The sequence below is a fragment of the Danio rerio genome, chromosome 11 (genome assembly GCF_049306965.1).
Source record: "Danio rerio strain Tuebingen ecotype United States chromosome 11, GRCz12tu, whole genome shotgun sequence".
Taxonomy (NCBI): Eukaryota; Metazoa; Chordata; class Actinopteri; order Cypriniformes; family Danionidae; genus Danio; species Danio rerio.
In genome coordinates this window covers 31,496,120-31,515,344 of record NC_133186.1, presented here as the reverse complement: position 1 = coordinate 31,515,344, position 19,225 = coordinate 31,496,120, and the positions used below count along the sequence as shown (strand labels likewise).

The 19,225-nt window shown below is 37.1% G+C and overlaps 1 protein-coding gene across 12 annotated transcripts in view; it reads left to right on the top strand.

Moving 5' to 3' along the window:
- Positions 1-19,225, top strand: part of arhgef10la (Rho guanine nucleotide exchange factor (GEF) 10-like a) — a 222,932-nt gene that overhangs the window by 127,642 nt on the left and 76,065 nt on the right. For all 12 annotated transcript variants that reach the window (XM_073916824.1, XM_009306102.5, XM_073916829.1 and 9 more), the window contains one exon: positions 8,395-8,516. In XM_073916824.1, the coding sequence (XP_073772925.1) occupies positions 8,395-8,516 (122 nt within the window). The remainder of the gene's footprint in view (positions 1-8,394; positions 8,517-19,225) is intronic.

The window sequence follows — 19,225 nt, the reverse complement described above, 5'->3', positions numbered from 1 at the left end:
AAAAATAGGCAGTAAGCGTTGTTACATATATTGTGTAGTCAAAGTTGAAAATTAGTTTTCAAGCATCAAAGCAATAAATGTAACAATACATATTGACATTTTACTATAAATTAGAATATTATTAAACAAGAATAAAGTTGGAAATAGACAATATTTTTGAGTTATAGAAGATGCAATAAAATGTTATTTAGTGTTAAAGTAGTTGAATGGATAGTTTGCCCAAAAAATTACAATATACTCATTGCTCCCTCATCTTCAAGTGGTTGCAAATCTTATTGAGTTTCTTTATTTTGTTTAACACGACATGCATTTTTTGAAGATTATTCGAAATCTGGAACCATTGACACTCATAGCAGGAACAACAAATACTTTGGTAGTGAATGGCTACAGGTTTTCAGCATTTTTCAAAATAAATCATTATGTGTTCAACAGAAAAAACAAAACTCGAACAGGTTTTTGGCAAGTGAAGAGGTATTAATGACAGCTTTCGATTTTGGGTAAACTATCCCATATTTATTCCTGTCAGGGTTATTTAGAGCAACAACAAAAATTTCACAGCACAGCATCAAATTACAAATCATTTGTCATTTTTAAGTCTCTATACTTAATTCAATCAGGGTCTTCTGTCCAGTCCAAATCGGATTTCAAACAAAAAAAGCAAAATGAAGTAAATGGCCGTTTTTCGTTTGCTCATTTTCACCCATTTTCCTCTGATTGGTCAACCAAATCTGAGCTTGTGATGTACAGTAGCCCTCATAATAAGATATAATTAAATAATAAATAAAAGCCTGGGTGCTGGTCCACATAAGGCTCTTGCTTTGAGGGCTATTTCACAAGCTATGATTTGGTTGGTTGACCAATCAGAGGAAATGGGGCTTTCAGCTTCATCTGTATAATGAATTTTGAAGTTGTTAATCCATTTTTTTTATCTTAAATAATAATAATAATAATAAATTAAAAATGGAGGCAAAATCTCCTTTTTTTGTGAGCAAACGAAAAACTGAAAATTGACATTTTCTTAATTTTCCTTTTTTTTTTTTTTTTTTTTTTTGAAAATGGAAATGGATTGGACGGAAGATACCCTGATTCAATTCGATCCCTTAAACCACTTGGTTTTTACCAATTTGTCAGCTAAACATTTTTAATAATTTGAAATGTAATAAAATCCCAGATGATAATTTAACTTGTATATTTTAGGGCGCTCAGAAGTATGAGCATAAGAAGTATAGCCTATTAGTTATACAGCAGACTTTTCATTTTACAGAAACACTATATTTCTTTTAATTTCTTTTCATGAGTGTTCTAATAAAAACATAAGCTTTATTTTTCCTCCTTAAAACTGTCCAGGCATCATAATCCATTGCAAATGTCTTACTCTAAATGTTCTATACTAAAAAACAATACAACAAACCGCGCCAGCTAAATTATTTTCCGCAGTAATTGACTTTATGCAGTTAATGCTGCCAGCTAAGCTTCTCTTGTATTGAACCCAGGACTTTTGTTTAATAGCAAAGCCTATAAAACTTCCAGTATAATTTGTCCTCGACAAATTGACAGTCCCAATCCTTATCATTCATTTACTTTCATCAGACAGCTTTGGTGCATGTGTGTGAGCTCTTTGCCTATATGCAGATGTCTTCCAAATACATTTAACTTTTATTTTATCCCAGTTTCTCATCCAGTGCGTGTCTGCTAGAGATACCCTTAGCCCCGAGCACAAATCCTCTCTCCTGTCCATCATTCTCTCACCTTCAGTCTCACATTCTGCTTTCTCCATTGTCTTTCTTTCTCTCATGCACTGACAGCGGCTATCAATGAGCAACCCCTGGTTAAACCCCAGCCTCCCTGATGAGGTGCACACTTGTTTGCTTATCCTTTGCTAAGCGGCTTGAGTTTTTTTTTTACGACGCAACATGAATAGAACAATGGTTGCTGCATTGTTAATGAGGAGTGAAGAGAGTGTGTTTGGCCGCCGAGTTCTGGCATGTTCCTCACATTGTGTTAGCCAGGGTATTGGGAGCTTACGCGGGCAGAATGCATTATGCCTGAGTCATTAGCAGTACTGGCCCTTTGCTATGCATAGGGCATAAGACAGGCTTCAACAGTGTTATTGCCTCATCTCACTTGCCATCACAGCATTTATTGAGAGTGAAACATCAATTATTGTGCATTATTAATATATTTCAAAGGGCTGAATGTCAATGCTAACGCGCATGCAGGAAAACTAATGAAAGCAAGTGTTTTATGCATTTTTTAGAACATTTGCATGCATCTTTTTATTATGACATTGATTGGAGAATAGCTGTTTGAGTGTGTTTTGTGGTTTTGATATATAATAATCATGTTATAATTTGGTGAACAAACATCATATTGCTTGGCGAGCTCTTAAAGAGCCCTTATTTTGCATTAAACAAGGTCATATTTTGCTTTTAGGGGTTTCCATCAACATGCTGATAAACATGCAAGGTCAAAAAAACCCTTTCATTGTCTTATAATATGCACTTATTTATACCTAATTATCATACTGACTCATACTGAAAATATGATTTGTTCAGTGATTCAATTGTTCCCAAACCACTACTTAGGGCAAAGCTAATCTGCGCTGATTGGTTCAATGACCCAGTCTGTTGTGATTGGTCGCCTGCGTTCAGCATGAGACAGAGAGAAATGCCTACCATGGCTTATCAACATTATTAAAGCAGTCTAAGTGCAGAGTATATGTATGAGCCTAATGCAGTTAAACACCAGCATATTGCTCTATTCTTTACCATAAGTAAAAAACAACGACACGCATTCAGTTTTAATCCACACAGCTGAACTATTTTGAAACTTAATTGCCGTGCATGTGTAGGAACAGCTAACAGTGACTAAAGCAATGACAAACGGCAGAGGATTGCGAGCTCACAAACGTATTTAAATCCATAATCAAAAGGGCACGCACTGCATTTTCAGCATGGCTGTGGATATTAAGTGTTACTCCAGATACAGTACAAGCTGTGTGGAGCATTTACAGCTAATAAAACTAAATTAAAAACATATTTTGCAAGCTAGAGAAAACAAGGAGGCAACCAATTTAATCACACTTATTTAAACTTGTGAAATGGAGGAAGAAACTGATCCATGAACTGTGGTCTGATAAAGTTCCTGTCAAGCTCTGACAAAGTCCCATACATCAATAGTCTTTTCTGATCCTTTCTTTAACAAACGGCCAATGAATCCTGCGTTGCAGGGTAGGTTATTACATTAATTACCAGAACATTCACTCATTAATGTTAATGTTTATAATCTTTAGTTATGATTAGTCCCACACACACCAGCACTCTGCTAGCGTTTGAAGGGAAAGGAGCGTTCACATTTGACCAGATCTGGCACTTCATATTTGGTATTGTTTCGAGTCAACAACGATACGAGCAGGCAAAAGATCTGGACAAATGACAAATAATATAAATGACTCTGAGTAAAATCTTTTATTTAAAAATTTGTATTCTAAACAAAGTGCAATTTGAGATTTAAACCTCAGCTGAATGTTTTTTGAAACTTGACAGCCGCACATGTAGGAACAGCTGACGGTTACTATAGCAATAACAAGCGGCAGAGGATCGCGAGCTCACAAACGTATTCAAATCCTTAAACAAAAGGGCACACACTGCATTTTCAGCGTAGCTGTGGATATAGCGAATTAACCAGATACCGTACAACCTGCATTAAGAGTTTACAAATAATAAAACACAATTAACTACATATTTTGCAAGCTTGAGAAAACAAGGAGGCAACCATTTTAATTGCTTTTACTCACACTTGTAAAATGGAGGAAGAAACTGTTCCATGAACTATGTACTGATATTGTTTCGTGTCAATGTCGAAATGAGCAGGCAAAAGATCTGGACAAATGACGAATCATTTAAACAACCCTGAGTCGAATCTTTTATTTAAAAAAATTGTGTTTTTAAACAAGGTACATTTTCAGATTTTAACCTTAGCTGGATGTTTTTTTTTCACTTAGAGCTGTTTTACACACTGCATGGAAACTCATTTTCGAAAACCCATAATAGGTTCTCTTTAATATTTTAGTAGTGTTTGAGAAACAAACTTGAATTCCATGTGTTTTTGTTTTACTGTTTTTTTTTTTTTTTTCAATATGGTCTGATGGTGATCCACCTAAAAATTTATGAAAAAATTGGACAAAAGATTTACAGATCTAGGAGGAAGTAGAAAAATATGCTTTTCACAATTTAAAATGGCTGAAAAAAAATTCATAGGGTGCAATTGAGTCACTTAAAGAACATAAGGACAAAAGTTGTTTAAATGCCTTTATTATTGAAAAGTTTAGTAATAACAATATTAACAAAATTGCTGTGGTTAATGCTTACATTGTCCATGATCCATATTTCATAGCATTTTTCCATATACAGTTCAACAGCAAAAGAAAAAGGACATTACAAATGGATACAATAAGGTTAAATAGAAACAAACTATAAAAAATAAATGAATAAAAATGTATATTAGCCACATCAACTACACTTTAAATGTGTTCAGAATAAAAAAAGCAATTGACATTATCAAAGAAATGCAAATGCATTATACAAAACCTCACATACTTCTTTTTTTTATGCAAATTGATATGTGCGTGCATGTTTTGTTTGCCATCAGTTGAATGTAAATCACTTTGGAATGTAACTGACAACACATTTGTAACCCTGGGTTACAAAACATTATCTTGAAGCAGGCTATATGTTATGAGAGGATAAACAAAGTGCTTAGCAATGAATATAACTAATCAGTACTATTCTAATGATTTTTGGCATTGTCATTATGTATTTCGCCCATTAAATGCAATATAATACAGATTTTTTTCGGTCCAGGGTCACATTTCACATATATAAAAAGCTTCTATTCTTTAAAATACAGTCCCTTTATTTCCTGAGAGTTTGATACGTGAAGACAAACTTGGATATAAACTCATGTCTAAAAGTGTCTGAAATGGGAATAGTGACCTTTTCTGACAAACAAATCAACAAAGTGCACATTTCATTAGCTAATTTAATAACTATCTTGAGGGTCACAGAATGTGAGGCAGGTAAACAGTGAACCCAAATGACCCACAAGCAGGTCTGAGTGACAGCTAGAATTCAATTACAGTGATTTGGATGTGAACTACGCTCCTCAATCATCTATCCAAAGGGCAGATTGAGATGAGATCATAGCAGAACTGTTTCACTTAATGAGGCAATATAAAGAATTTGATGCTGATTGCGCATGGAGAAAAAGACATTGTGGGTGGAAGGATTAGACAGTTTGTTAGTTGGTAAAATTCGCTTTCATGCTTCACTGTGCTGTGAAAATATAAACCGCCGTGTCAGAAGAAAAGCAGGTAATATCTGTAAAGACTCAGCTCTTAAATAACTAAATACATCAGGGCATTTCTTATATTATGTCTGTCTGACTCCCTTAAGGGTCGGGCTTTTATTTGCAAGATCGCACTATTGAAGAGAAAGGTGCCTTTCTGGATAAAAAACTTCTATGTGAAATAATAAGTGTGCTCTTTGGCTAATGTTTTAGCTGATTTATCAAAAATATGATGGAAAGCTTGGGGCAGTATGATATGCACCATTGAGGCTAACTGCTAAAGGTAACCAGCCAAACCTTGATCCCAGCTACTCTGTACAATCCACTGAAGCAGAAATGAATGTGAACAATGAGAACACACTGTCCTTTAAGACCACAATTTGTCTTGGAAATACTGTCTGCATTTTAAATATTATTTGGTGAACTAGTTTGATACATTGTTTGTATACAGTGTTTTTCCATATTGTGAAAACTTAACTTTATAGTTAGGAATAGGAACACACCTGTATGCATAATCATTCTGTCTGAAAAAAAGTTCTGTCTGTCTTTCTGTCTGTCTGTCTGTCTGTCAAAAATATTGTTACGATATATTTAACATTCATGAATTTGCAGTTGGTTCTGCTTTTTTGAAAATCCTCTAATATAGTAAGCAATGTACATGTGCAATCACAATGTAAACGTGATTTCAGTTCAATATTGAATATCATTGTCTTATTATCTTGTTAATAAAATACAGATAATGCAGAAATATAGGACTCTATTTCAACGATCTATGCGCAAAGTCTAAAACGCATGGCACAAAAGTAATAAGGGCATGTCTGAATCCACTTTTGTTATTTTAAGGACAGAAAAATACACTCTGCTCCTTGGCACATGGTCGAGGTTGTGCTTATTCTCTTAATGAGTTAACGTCAGTGTCTCATCTCCCATTCCTTTTAAGAGTCAGTTGTGTCACGCCATGGTGTATTTACTATTTATATGGCAGACTTTAAAAGTGAAAAAAACTGAATGCTTCACCAGCGAGAAAACAGTTAAAAAGAACATCTGCAGCGCTAGGATAAAGAACGAGCCTCCTCAATTCGGCCTCTTTAATTTCTTTTTACTTTAACTGTTTACATTACTCCTTGCCTTTTGTGGATAAGGAAACAGTGTTGTACGCACTCTACTCAAGACTAAATATTTATTCTCAATATCCATTAGCCTACATATTTAGTTTCATTTGATAAGCGCAAATATTTGTTTCAAAACTATTTCTAAATTCAGTTCTAATTTCCAGCAATTAAATAAATGAACAATAATAAAAAAGTTTGGTCAAAAACATATACAAAAACACATTCTATTCTTACATCTCCAATTCCCAACAGGTGGACAAATCTATCTAAACTGTTTTGTATTGAAACAAATATAAATCTCCATGTAATAAATAATACTTACAATAATAACTACATTAAATGCAAATTGTCATGAATAAAGTAAAAAAAAAAAAAAAGATAAACCCCCCCCCTTTTTTGTTTTCATATTTAATGAAAATATATGTATTGCTGTACTGTACATCCTATGTGTATTAGGCAATATGTGAGCATTTGGGACCTGCATAGGCACATAAATAACACTCTTTGCACTGGACCAAGTTTTATTTGGTCTATGGCTCAGTTTATTTAAGTTCCTTAAAATAGCCACATACCAACAATGCGCCTTACCATACTTCTTTTTTCACTGGCACACCCATGAGACCACAAAGTGGTGCAAATAGATTTGCTATTTAAGCAACATGGTGCAAAATGTGAAAATTAGAGTTCCGCTGGTCTGAAAATAGCCACAAATTGCCCGGGTGTATGAAAGGGCCCATTATGTTTGTAGTGATCGTAATTGCTTGAGCACCCTGTTGTAAAAGACATGGAAAAAATCTTGTTTTTTATTAGCAAAGTACTCCTTTAATTCTCTCTAAAATATGTTAATGATTACTGGTTTTCCGTTTGGCCTTCGAAAAATGAAATTACTTTTTTAATACCTGTATAAATAATGCATGGGTTTATCACAGTAGTGGGATCAACATTGTATAAAACTTTGAGATTTTATTTTTTTCTTTTCTGGACTTAAGAGTACTGAGAGGGGATTACTGCAAGGTCTGTGCAATTATCTTAAAAATATATACAGTCTTTCTGTAATTATTGATTAAATTTATTGGTAGAATTTTCAATGTCCGACTTTCTGAAGAGTGCCATTGATTTTAGTCTGGTCCACCATCAAAGGCAAGACAATGAAAGTAAAACCAAAGTATAAACTCCCCTTAAAAAAGTATTGACCACAAAGCACACAGATATCTGGTGCTCCGGCCATTTGCACGTCTTCAATAAAATTTGAAAGAAATCCTCCTGAAGCCCTTGAGAAACAGCAAGCCATAAACTCAAACTAATTGGCCCTTAAGTCTCCCGCTCTGACTTGCGTGTTGATACCGCTATGGTACATCGGCCATCAAACCACGCCACGTACCTTTCACACAGTGAAAACAAATGAGCCGAGTCCGATCTGACTGCTTCTGTTTGTAGCCTGTTTTCATGGTTTCTCTGGCTAATTTTGAGCTGATGCACTCTCAAAGACGCAGGGGACCAGAAAAACACGACATTTTTTATGCAAGCGTAAGATGACCATGATAGGTAATTACTGAGTTTCTTTAATAGAAAGGGGTTGCTGGCAGGCACGTATTGTGTTTGGCAAATGTAAACACCTGTCAAAGTGGCTGTGAAGGAAGACCTAGGTGGCTCACGCCTCCAGAATTTAGACTTCATTAATTGAAACCTGGAGGTTGCTGCTTCACATGCTGAGACGGACACCTGCTGCAGGACTGAGGCTTACGAAGGCTCATTAGTCTGCAATACTGAAAATATCTTCAGAGAGTGAGCACCGGAAGCCTCGAACGTCTTAACTAGTGCCATACTTCAGTTTGTATAATTAGATATATGTACCATGTGATGTCGCGCCGCATGATTTGCTGCGGTAGAATGAATGAATAAGAAACTAAGCCGAATATAACCTAATTTCTTGCAGGAGACGAAAACACACCAGGTTGGTTCTTTGCAGAGGATGATGGCAAGACAAAAGCTCCATTTTGGTGTCCACTGCTGGCCTGCCGCATGCCTGTTTTCACCTCTAAAGCCCCGGAATGGAAGGTGAGAAACTTCCAATAACAAAAATGGTTGTTTTGCGATCCAAAAACTATTAAGAAATAGTTGTTAAAGTGAAAAATAAGTTTAAATGTTCTTTTCTACAACATAATTTAAGGCTATGTTTGTACTTATACAGTAGTTCAGTTTGCTTGGTTTGTTTATTGCTGGTCCAATTGACCCTTCACTAAGCCACACCCTAAAACAGGCACCCACCAATCATGGCTTAGCAACCATAGCTACGCGCAGGGGCTCTGTTAAGCCCCCCCAAACCCACACCAAACTTCACTTTTTTGCAACAGTCTCCACAACAATGTTGTCATAGGACCCGTACCGAACAGTGGTGGACTTGAGCATAATTGTGACTTCTGTCCAACAAGCAAGTTGCACAGTGCCACCTTGTATACGGTAGCGTCTAATGGCAGAGAGTGATTTTGGACGCTCACTCAGCTGGTATTTAAAATTGCTATAGGCATGAATGTTTTAAATACATTTGCAAAAAGGAAGAGTGATACATTTCCTGGTGTGCATGAGGCTTTAGGCTCTGCTACATAACCTGCACTCATTTTATTTTTAATCAATGCAATTAATATCCCAAATAAAGAAGCTCAGACAGATTCTGACCACGGGATGATCCTACGGGAACATTGCCAGGATTGTGGAATTACAAGGTGACATGAAAGCTTTCCAGTCACACTAGTAGGAGAGGGAGCTTGCGGATCAATAGGAGCTGTTAAGAGCAGCAAGCTCCTCATATATCAAATGGTGAACTCGGGTAAGAGACAGACTAAAATGGCTTCAGAGTCAGTCAAAAAGGAATGAAATCAATTTAAATGTCTGGAAGATGATATTTCGGGCTAGATTTTAAGAGCTAACGAAGTTTGGAGACTTAGCCCTGAATAGGGTAAAGTTTAGGTGCCAAAGCACTACAGTCACCAATTGAGGATGTTATAAAATGATCAAGCAATTACGTTAATGACTTTGGGACACCTGAGAATAAATCAGTCAGGCTGCATTAAGTTAGGCTTATTGCAGCCCAATAGATGGGAAGTCAAGACTGTTGGTGAAATGGCTTGATCATGCGTTTTCTGCAACAGCTTGGAGCTCTGACTAACAGATCGACGGTATACTTTTTCCACATCATTGCTTTGCACAGCTGCTCAAGAGTTTTTTTTTTCTTGTTATATTGTGTTAAGTTTTTTTTCTAGGCTCAAACTCTTGGGGGCTAATGCTTTGTAAAAATCTGCTGCAGTGTTTTAGTCACCTTTAACAAGAACTGTTATCTCGGTTGAGGCAAATTGCTTTATGCTGTAAGTTCCTGTACATTTAAAGGTGTACTTTCCAGGCATGAAAAATTCATGAAGATTGATAAAAGCTTAAAAGGTTTGTGTATAGTTTTTTTGTAACGCAGTTATGGGGTATATATAAATATACACACACACACACACACACATACACACACACACACACACACAGTTAAAGACACTTCTATACAGCTTAAAGTGACATTTAAAGGCTTTACTACGTTAATTAGGTTAACTAGGCAGGTTAGGGTAATTAGGCAAGTTATTGTATAACGATGGTAGTTTTTTAAAGGGGCTAACAATTTTGTCCTTAAAATGGTGTTTAAAAAAATGAATAACCGATTATTATACTGAAAATTATTAGACATACTGTGAAAATTCCTTTGCTCCGTTAAACATAATTTGGAAAATAATAAAAATAAAAATAAAAACTCAAAGGGGGGCTAATAATTCTGACTTCAACTGTGTGTGTGCGTGTGTGCGTGTGTGTGTGTGTGTGTGTGTGTGTGTGTGTGTGTGTGTGTATTGTGACAAGATTATTTGAAATAACTGGTGTGAAAGTGCCACTTTAAAAAGCATTTTTGACTGAATATATGTGGCATTGTTTTTGTAAATGTGTGATTTCCAGCCTTTGTAAAGGTCATGAAAGTAATTAAAAAATAATAATGCATGAATTTTTTATGTTTATTTAATTTACTTGACCTTTTAAGATTTCATTATATTAGTACGAATGCAAAATGTAGCATAGTTTCATTTTTTTTTTTTTTTTTAGTTATGCTCAGTTTGGGGGGGAACATATGCCCATAAACCAGCATTGGTTCATTCTGAAAATGTAGCCCTATATACATTTCTGGAGATCGAGAATTATGTAGCCAGAAGTATGTATGGCTATTCCTTTTCACGCTTACCAGCTGACCGCTAACCTCCATATAGAGGGCTCTCCGGCTTTTACCAATTTGTCCAGTTAGCTCTCCATTTATGTTGGTGGACTTGAGACGCAGAGAGGAGATGACCACAATGACAGGGTTTAAGTACGGTTAGGAATGGTTTAAGAAAGTGGGTAAGAAAAAAACAGAAGCTAAAAAAATAAAATAAACAAGTGAATAACAGGGTGAGATGCGGTGAAACGCTGTAACAATCAGACATGGGCTTTTCTTTTTCTCAATTGCTTTTTAAATTTATCGGTTGGGAGTACGGAAGTGGGTGGGCAGGTGAATCTGTGCTTTTTAAAATACTGTTGGTTGGGTTTAGGTAAGGGAGAGGGTGGGTCAGTCAATCGGTCAGTCAGTCATTCAGTCAGTCAGTCATTCGACAGCGGCCTCTGATGCATTTACACATGAACAGCTGGTGCAAATGGCACTTATGAGAAAAAATTGAAAAAGCGTACACAGTGACCTCTGGTGGATTCGCAAAAATCCAGGGACATATTTGTCGGTCTCCAGAAATGTATGTAGAGGTACGTTCTCAGAATAAGCCTGGGTTGCCCTAATCAGACATACTGTAAATGAATGGCATTTTGTAATATATAATTTGCTTTTGTTATGGATAGATATCTTGGTCTTTTTGTTTAAAAAAAGTGGTTGGTCTTGAGGAGGAGGGATGGATTTCATGTGAGTGACTTTAAGTCTTCCTGGCAGAGGCGCTTTAGCCTCACTGTCAGCATTTAACCAGCCTACTCTTCATCTGCCACTACCACTGTGCTGGCCAATGCCAAGGCTTCCAAAAACATCTTACTTTTGGGGTTTGGCAGCTGATGCGGTTGGCAGAACATTCATTGGTGCAGGGATTAGAAAGGGGGCACTTGAAGACCAAGATCAAAAGAGAAAAGCCGTTGGGGGACTCTCTCATCTCCAGTAATAAAATAGAAGATCTGTAACTTCGCACCATGAACAACTGATCTGCACACACACAGTCCTGCTGTTTTTGTAAAAGCCTGGTGGGTGGACTTGTTAGGCGGAGGAGATAACGGTTATCAGGTCTTTCACTTCTGACGCGGATCAGTGGGGTCTCTTTGTCCAACCCCTAACCAGTCCACCAGGCAATATCTGACCTACTTCTGAGCCGTGCGAAAATCCTGTAATACCACACAAACATGCACCCATTGTTCCTGAAATGCAATACGAAGTGAACTAGCACGCTGTTTGGTTGCATATGACTTTTTTAAATCTCCATTTATAAACAATATTTCATCTTAGCCAGTCAGATTATTAATCTTTATGTTTGGATCCTTCATTTTGTTGGCAGTTTTTGACATTCATATGCAGAATGGATAGATTAAAATATTTATTCAATTTAATCTACAATAAGATGGATCAAAATAACTTGTTTGTTGTTAAATAGTTTAGTTTTTAAATAACATAAGGGCTTGCAATATTGGCTATAAACTGCAAAGTTCAGTTGTAGAAAGTTCAGAGTGTAATACAGGATTGTGTGTTCCCTAAGATTTAAAGTTTGGTTTAATGGAGTTTTCCAACTTGGTAGCCTTCACATGGATGCTACGGAAGCTTGACTATCCCTTAAAACGCTAAAAATCCTCTGCTAAAAATCTGCTTCAGCTGTTGAAGCTTCTGTGCTAGAAGTAGTGAGAAGCATAAAGACGCATCGTGGGAAGCAAAAAAAACCAAATCTGTTTCCCGATGAAGCATTAGGATGGAGAGAAGATGACTTTTATTTGAGTGTTTCAGTACCGTGGAGACTCCAAACCAGGTACTTTGAAGTGTGGGAAGACAAGCTGGAAAAAGGATTTTTTCTTTCCTTTTTTTTTTTTTTTGAAGGTATCAGGTTTGGCTGTTTCCTTTTTTTGGGATTAATACAGGAAAAGAGGGAAAATTAAGTTTTTTTTGTCTCTCTCATGCATTGATGTATGAAATCTTATTTCATACAGGACTGCAAACGTGTCTTCTTTTCTTGTAATTCCCCATTTTATCCAAAACAGGACATAATTGTGATCCCTCTTGATCTGATTTGATATCAGTTTTCGAAAATGATTGGAGGTGGTCTGCTTGGTAGCTTTCCAAACACTGATCACAATGACTATAATCATGGGAATCACATCTGAGTTGTCCAAAAGTTTAAGGGCTCGTTAACACAGAATGCGTCTTTGCTTCTAAAAATGCAAGACTCAGGAAGCCAGCGAGATACACTTGTCAAATTGCTTGATGTAACATTGACAATAACAGACTAATTAAAAATAGTACTTGAAGATACATCATGGAGCTCATGATATCCGGACAAAGCTATAATGATATAACAGTAAATAAAACAGTTGTTTTACCAACTTTCTATTCAAAACATGAAGCTCAATGGTTGCCCCATTTCTAAGCTCTTCTCATTTGTTCACTGCTTTTGAACCTGACAGTGAAGAGCTGCGTTGTGTGTGAAAGTTGAAAATCTTTCAATTTGTTGATGCTAAAATGTGCCACTCACATGCACGGTGCTTCAAAAGATGGTCACACACATCAAGCACATCTACATTGAAAAGTAGTCCATTGGAGAGGAAATAACGAGTTCTGTGTTAGGTTCATGGAAGCATGAATCTTACCGAACAGTGCTGGCTATAGAACTGCAAATCTGCTCACAACTATGATAACCTTAGTGATACAAATAATATGTTACACTGATATGACACTTATAAAAGCCTGATGTGACAGTTTTTTTTTTTTTTTGCAAAATTTTAATCAAAACCAGTGTTAGCTAGAATCTTTTTCATTTCTAAATTTTATTTGAATTTTTTTTGGTCTAGTAATAACCATAAATTGTGTTTATTCAAATTGTTGGCCAGGTTTATGTAATCTGACTAGTTTGTTGTTATTGCATATATGAAATACATGTTTTACTATATACAGTTGAAGTCAGAATTATTAACCTCCCTGAATTATTTGACTGCTTGTTTATTTTTTTCTCCCAATTTCTGTTAAATGAAGAGCAGATTTTTTCAACAAATTTCTAAAGATAATAGTTTTAATAACTCATTTCTAATAATGGATTTATTTTATCTTTGCCATGATGACAATAAATAATTTTTTACTAGATATTTTTGAGACTTCTATACAGCTTAAAGTGACATTTAAAGGCTTAACTAGGTTAATTAGGTTAACTAGGCAGGTTAGGGTAATTGGGCAAGTTCTTGTATAACAGTGGTTTGTTCTGTAGACAGTCAAGAAAAATATAGCTAACAGGGGCTAGTAATTATAACCCTAAAATGGTGTTTAAAAATTTTTTTAATTGCTTTTATTCTTGCAGAAATAAAACAAATAAGACTTTCTCTAGAAGAAAAAAATATGATCAGGCATACTGTGAAAATGTCCTTGCTCGGTTAAACATTATTTGGAAAATACTTTAAAAAAGAAGAAGAAAATTCAAAGGGGGCTAATAATTCTCACTTCAACTGTACATAGAAAGTATGGTCTCACTGTCATGGTGCTCATACAGTAGTTTGTACCAACATACTGTAAGCATTTCTAATGAAACTCAGCCCTTCTTTAACTTGTGTGCTTATGCGACCAGCGCAACTTAGTTCTGAGGTTTTTGCAGTTTTAATGCTATGTTAGTGACTCATGGTTGTGTTTTGATTGTCAATAGCCACTCAAGGTTTTAAAGCAGCTTTCAGGCTTCAAGCAGTAAGCTTAACGCATCACTGATCTTAAGCACAAACCACCGTACGTGGCTTGTTTGCATGCTGATTCCTCCAATTTTCTGGCTGTGTGTTGTGATTTCGAAGCATAAATACATTTGCAAACAGTTTGCAACAGTTATTATTTTTGGTGGAGTAACTTTGTGTTGTTTTAAATACATTGTCATATAGTCGTCTAATTAAGCAATCATTAGCAAAGAACTTGGAAATCCTCTGGATTACTGAATATATTAGGTGCGGGTTTGAGTAAAAAGATTATATTACTAAAACAGACTGATTTCAAATTTCTCATTTCAAATTAAAATTATCACATATTTCTGCGTTCCCATCAAGCATTTTTTGTTGTTAAAAGATATCTCATAGATGTCTAATGTAGTGGTTCCCAACCCTTTTTGCCTGAGACCCCCTTTTCCCCTGGAAAATATAGGATGGGCCCCCTCCACATTTAATGGTATTATCGCTCCTATATTTGCAGTAAGGATGACAAAAAGTTTTGTTTTCAAGCAAACAGTGTGTTTATTATTACTATATCTAGATATGTTTATGCTAATAGCCTAATGTAAAATATAAAGTGTTTCAGTGTTTTGTAGGTTAGCTAGACGACCATCAACCGTTCTCTCAGAGGATGACAAGCTGACAAAACATTGCTGTCACACTGATACAAGTTTTATATAGAGAAAATACAAAGCACTGCAGTGTTTGGGTGTTCTGTGTTTGTCTGAGAAAATTAGTCTTACCGAAATGTGAATATTCCATACAAGCTGAAGCTGATCGGTCAATTCTTGTCATGTCACTCGCGGTGCACTCGTGGGATTTATTGGCGCGAGCGCATCATGCCATTTGTGCACGAAAGCTGCGCACCTCCATTGCAAACAACAAAGTTGTGCAAACTCTAGAATAGACGCGATGTGTGAACGACCCCTAAAAGGACGTAATCATTTGCTATCTCCATCACTTGCACAGAGATGGGGGATTCACCTAATTTGTTGGCAAATGGGTTGCGAATCCATACCTTGCAGTTTGTGGGTCTTTCCTTTTCCCCTTAGCAAAAAAACTTTTCAAAGACATCTGTTTCTTACTCATTTTGCTACTTGTGGGTTAAATTTGAGAGAGAATACGGTCATTTTTCATTAAAAAAAAGTATTTTCGATTAAAAGATTGTTCAAACTCAGATAATTATTAAAATAAATAAAACTGAAATAATTAATGATTTCTTGTGTGGCCCAGTACCAATTAATCCATGGACCAGTACCAATCCATCGCCCAGTGGTTGAGAACCACTGAGCTAGGGGATAAAATGAAGGCAACGTGATCGTTCTCCTAATTGTCCAATGCTAAGAAATGTTTAAAATATGACAAGACCCCCCCCCCACAGCCCCTTTTAATTTTTGGGATTGAAAATCCGGGTTATTCGCCCAAAAATGACCAAATGTTGGTTTCTTTACTCTTTATTGGTTTACATTGACCTGTGTTGACAAAAACAAGGCCTATTATAAAAGAACATTTATAAGCAGAATAAATATCTGAGAAAAGAAACCACTGTTCGTTTCAATATTTATAGTATAGTGTGTGTAGTGTGTTGCTATCTTCTAAATAGAGTTCTCTGAGCTCTGACATGGTCTGGACATACTGGTTTTGTTTCCCGTCTAGAATCCATCATTGCTGATGCTGGTATACTGATGCCTGAGAGTGAACAGTGTAAGTCCATAACGAATATGATGGCTCCAGAACTCAGTGATTGACTGCTGACTGCTGACGAGATGGCACTGTGACACCTCTTACGATAGTCAATGTGTGGATAGAGTCTATTTATAGCACCGTTTGGAGAGCGACTGATATATGGCACCAACGACGTGAAGCTGTTACAGCAAGAAGCGGAAAATAGAAAAAGAGAGAGAGAGAAAAAAAGAAAAGATAAAGCTTACATCTCAAGCCGGTGCTCAATACATGTGACCAAGACAGAAAGCATATGAAATATAGATCAGAAATGTCTCGGAGAAAGGTGCCCTTCCCCTTACACGGCGGCCTTGTGTTGATTCAACTTTTGTTTTCTCTATTTTTCTCCTATAAAATCATAGAGGGTTATGCCTTTCGCAATCTTTTTCTGTGCATATATATAAGACTTGTTTTTTTCTCCTCTCATGCTTCCTTTCGATCCCTCTGTGGGTTCTGCATTTCATCTTCCTCCTCGCCTGTGAAGAACAGACGCCACAGCATGGATTAAAAGCTTTTTCCTTCACATCTCCGCTGGACTGCTGCGACACTTTCTCTCCTATGCTGCAATATATCCTGCAAGCAAATACAAACACATATACAGTCCATTGAGCTGCATTTTAAAACCCCGACTCGACTTACAGTTAAATCCAGCAGGCTTTATCCAGGCTTTGCTATTAGTTGCTGATAGCTTAACCTCCTCTTCCTCTGCCCCAAGGATCAGTGTAATTAATTAAGAGCCCTTTTGTGTTTTTTTCCCCTCTTCCCCTCGAATAGCTTTGCCCCTAATCTGTCACTTGTTCATCTGCAGGGTTCGAGCAGGTCAAATGCATCGGAGCCTTCAACACATTTGGATTATGTTGGACAGGATGTGTAAATCTGATTTCCTTTTCTCTGTCAAGATCACAGAGGGCCTGTCATCGGTGTTGATATAAACTCGCCGTCTTGGTCAAGGCTGCAAATCGCTGTACTCAGCGGAAGCTCCCGACACACGACTGGAGCTTGTCACTGTCCATTGCAGTTTGGTGACAGCAAGCAAAGAAAAAGTCTCAACATTTCTTGTTCTCAGGGTGACTTTTGGTCATGTCTGGTGTAGAACACTGCAGCCTTGAAAAGTAATGACTGTTGTTCTTGACAGCAGGCATGTTTTGGACTGGGATTAGAGCATTAATAGATGAAGAAATTAATACTTATCATTTACTTACCGTCAAGTTTTAGCAAACCTGAGTTTCTTCAAAATAAGTTACTTTGAAGATTGATGGAAACCAGTAGCCACTGAAATCCATAGTAGGAGAAAAAAGTACAATGGAAGTCAGTAGCTACATTTCCATCCACCTATTTTAATTCAGATTTTGATATATTTGATAATAAAGATACGCATGAGCTACGATGGAAACACTTTTACTGAACAAATTCCAGCATGCGCATGAAAAAGTCAAGTGATTTTGTTATAAGAGATCATATGATGATAAGTGAAGTTTAATTTTAAACTAATTTCGAGAGGAGCATGTGCTCATGATTGACCCAGGTGGTCCACATTAGCTAATTATGATCCTCCAATCAAAGGATCCCAAATCACTATATATATCCTCATTTCCTTTTCTACAACTATCTTCGTTTGGAAGAAACCCCCCTCCTCCCCTTCTTCCTCCTTTATCCAGAATGGGCGGCGCAGGGGCCCAGTGACTAGCACTGTTGTCTCACAGCAAGAATACCAATGGTGTTGAGTCCTCGCTGAGCCATCTGGTATTTCTGTGTGAAGTTTGCATGTTCTCTCTTTGTCCGCGTGGGTTTCCCCCGGGTTCCCCAGTTTCCTCCCACCATTCAAATGTGCTCTATATTATAGATAAAACAAGCCTAAACCTTTTTTATAATGTCTTACTCTCAGGAAGTTCGCCTTGGCCTCAGCAGCGGGGGAGTTTGAGATAGACCTGAGCTCAATCTCCACTCGCCCTGCAAAAGGAGGGGAGCCCTGGGCTCGAGGATCCCTTAAGCTCAGGGCTCTCTCCCGGGACAGCATGCCAAACAAGCTATGTATAAATCATGAGCTAAGTGTGAACTCTTGAAAAAAGTGTGTGAATGTGTGAATGTGTGAATTGATAAATCAGCATGCTGACTGCATAGTATAACATCTAAAATGTTGTTTTGGTCATTCTAAAATGCCTTAACTATTTCAGTATTAGTCTTATTATATTATTAATTACCTCCAGAACTGTCAAGAGCATCTGTGGTCTGCATCTGACGCCTTTAAACGCCACCACACGTTCATTGCGTCTAGGCAAACTGTTTTCTGAGGCACAAGTAAATTATTAAATAAAGAAAAGATTTAAGTAGCTTCTCCTACCACAGCAAATTCCATTTTTATTTTTGATATTTGGAGCCAGTTAATCAGGAAGTGATGATTTTGTGCTCTTTGACTACTTGGGTGGAAATGCTGCTTTATTCACACATCTTTTTTGTGATGTTCCAGTTTTGCGCATACATTTAAATCACATCTTTGGATGGAAACATAGCTACTGGCGCCGGTTTTCAACATTATTCAAAAAATCTTCTTTTGCTCTGAACAGATAAAAAAACCAACCCAGGCTCATTCTGAAAACTTAGTCCTGTGGATGTTTCTGGAGACTGCAAATTATGTAGCTGGATATACGTATGGCTGCATTTAATCTTTTTCAGCGAACGATACGGTGCGGTGTGACGCCGTTCCCCTCCGCGCTTGCCGGCTGACCACTTACTTTTTTTTGTAAATTGTTGGTTGGGTTTAGGGAAGTAAGCGGGTGGGCGGGTCAATTTGTAAGTTTGGGGATGAAGGAGGAGGGTGGGTCGGCCAATTGGACGGTCACCCAGTCAATCATTCGGCCAGTTGGATGGATGGTCGTTCGACAGCAGCCTCTTGTGGGTTTACGCGAGAACGCACAGGCTCAAACAGTGCTAGCAAGAGACATTCGTGATGCGAAAAAACGTGCACAACAGCCTCTCATGAATTCGTGAAAATAAAAACTGCACAAATACGTACCTCCCGGGACGTATTTCGTGGTCTTCAGAAACGTCCGCGAGGCGACATT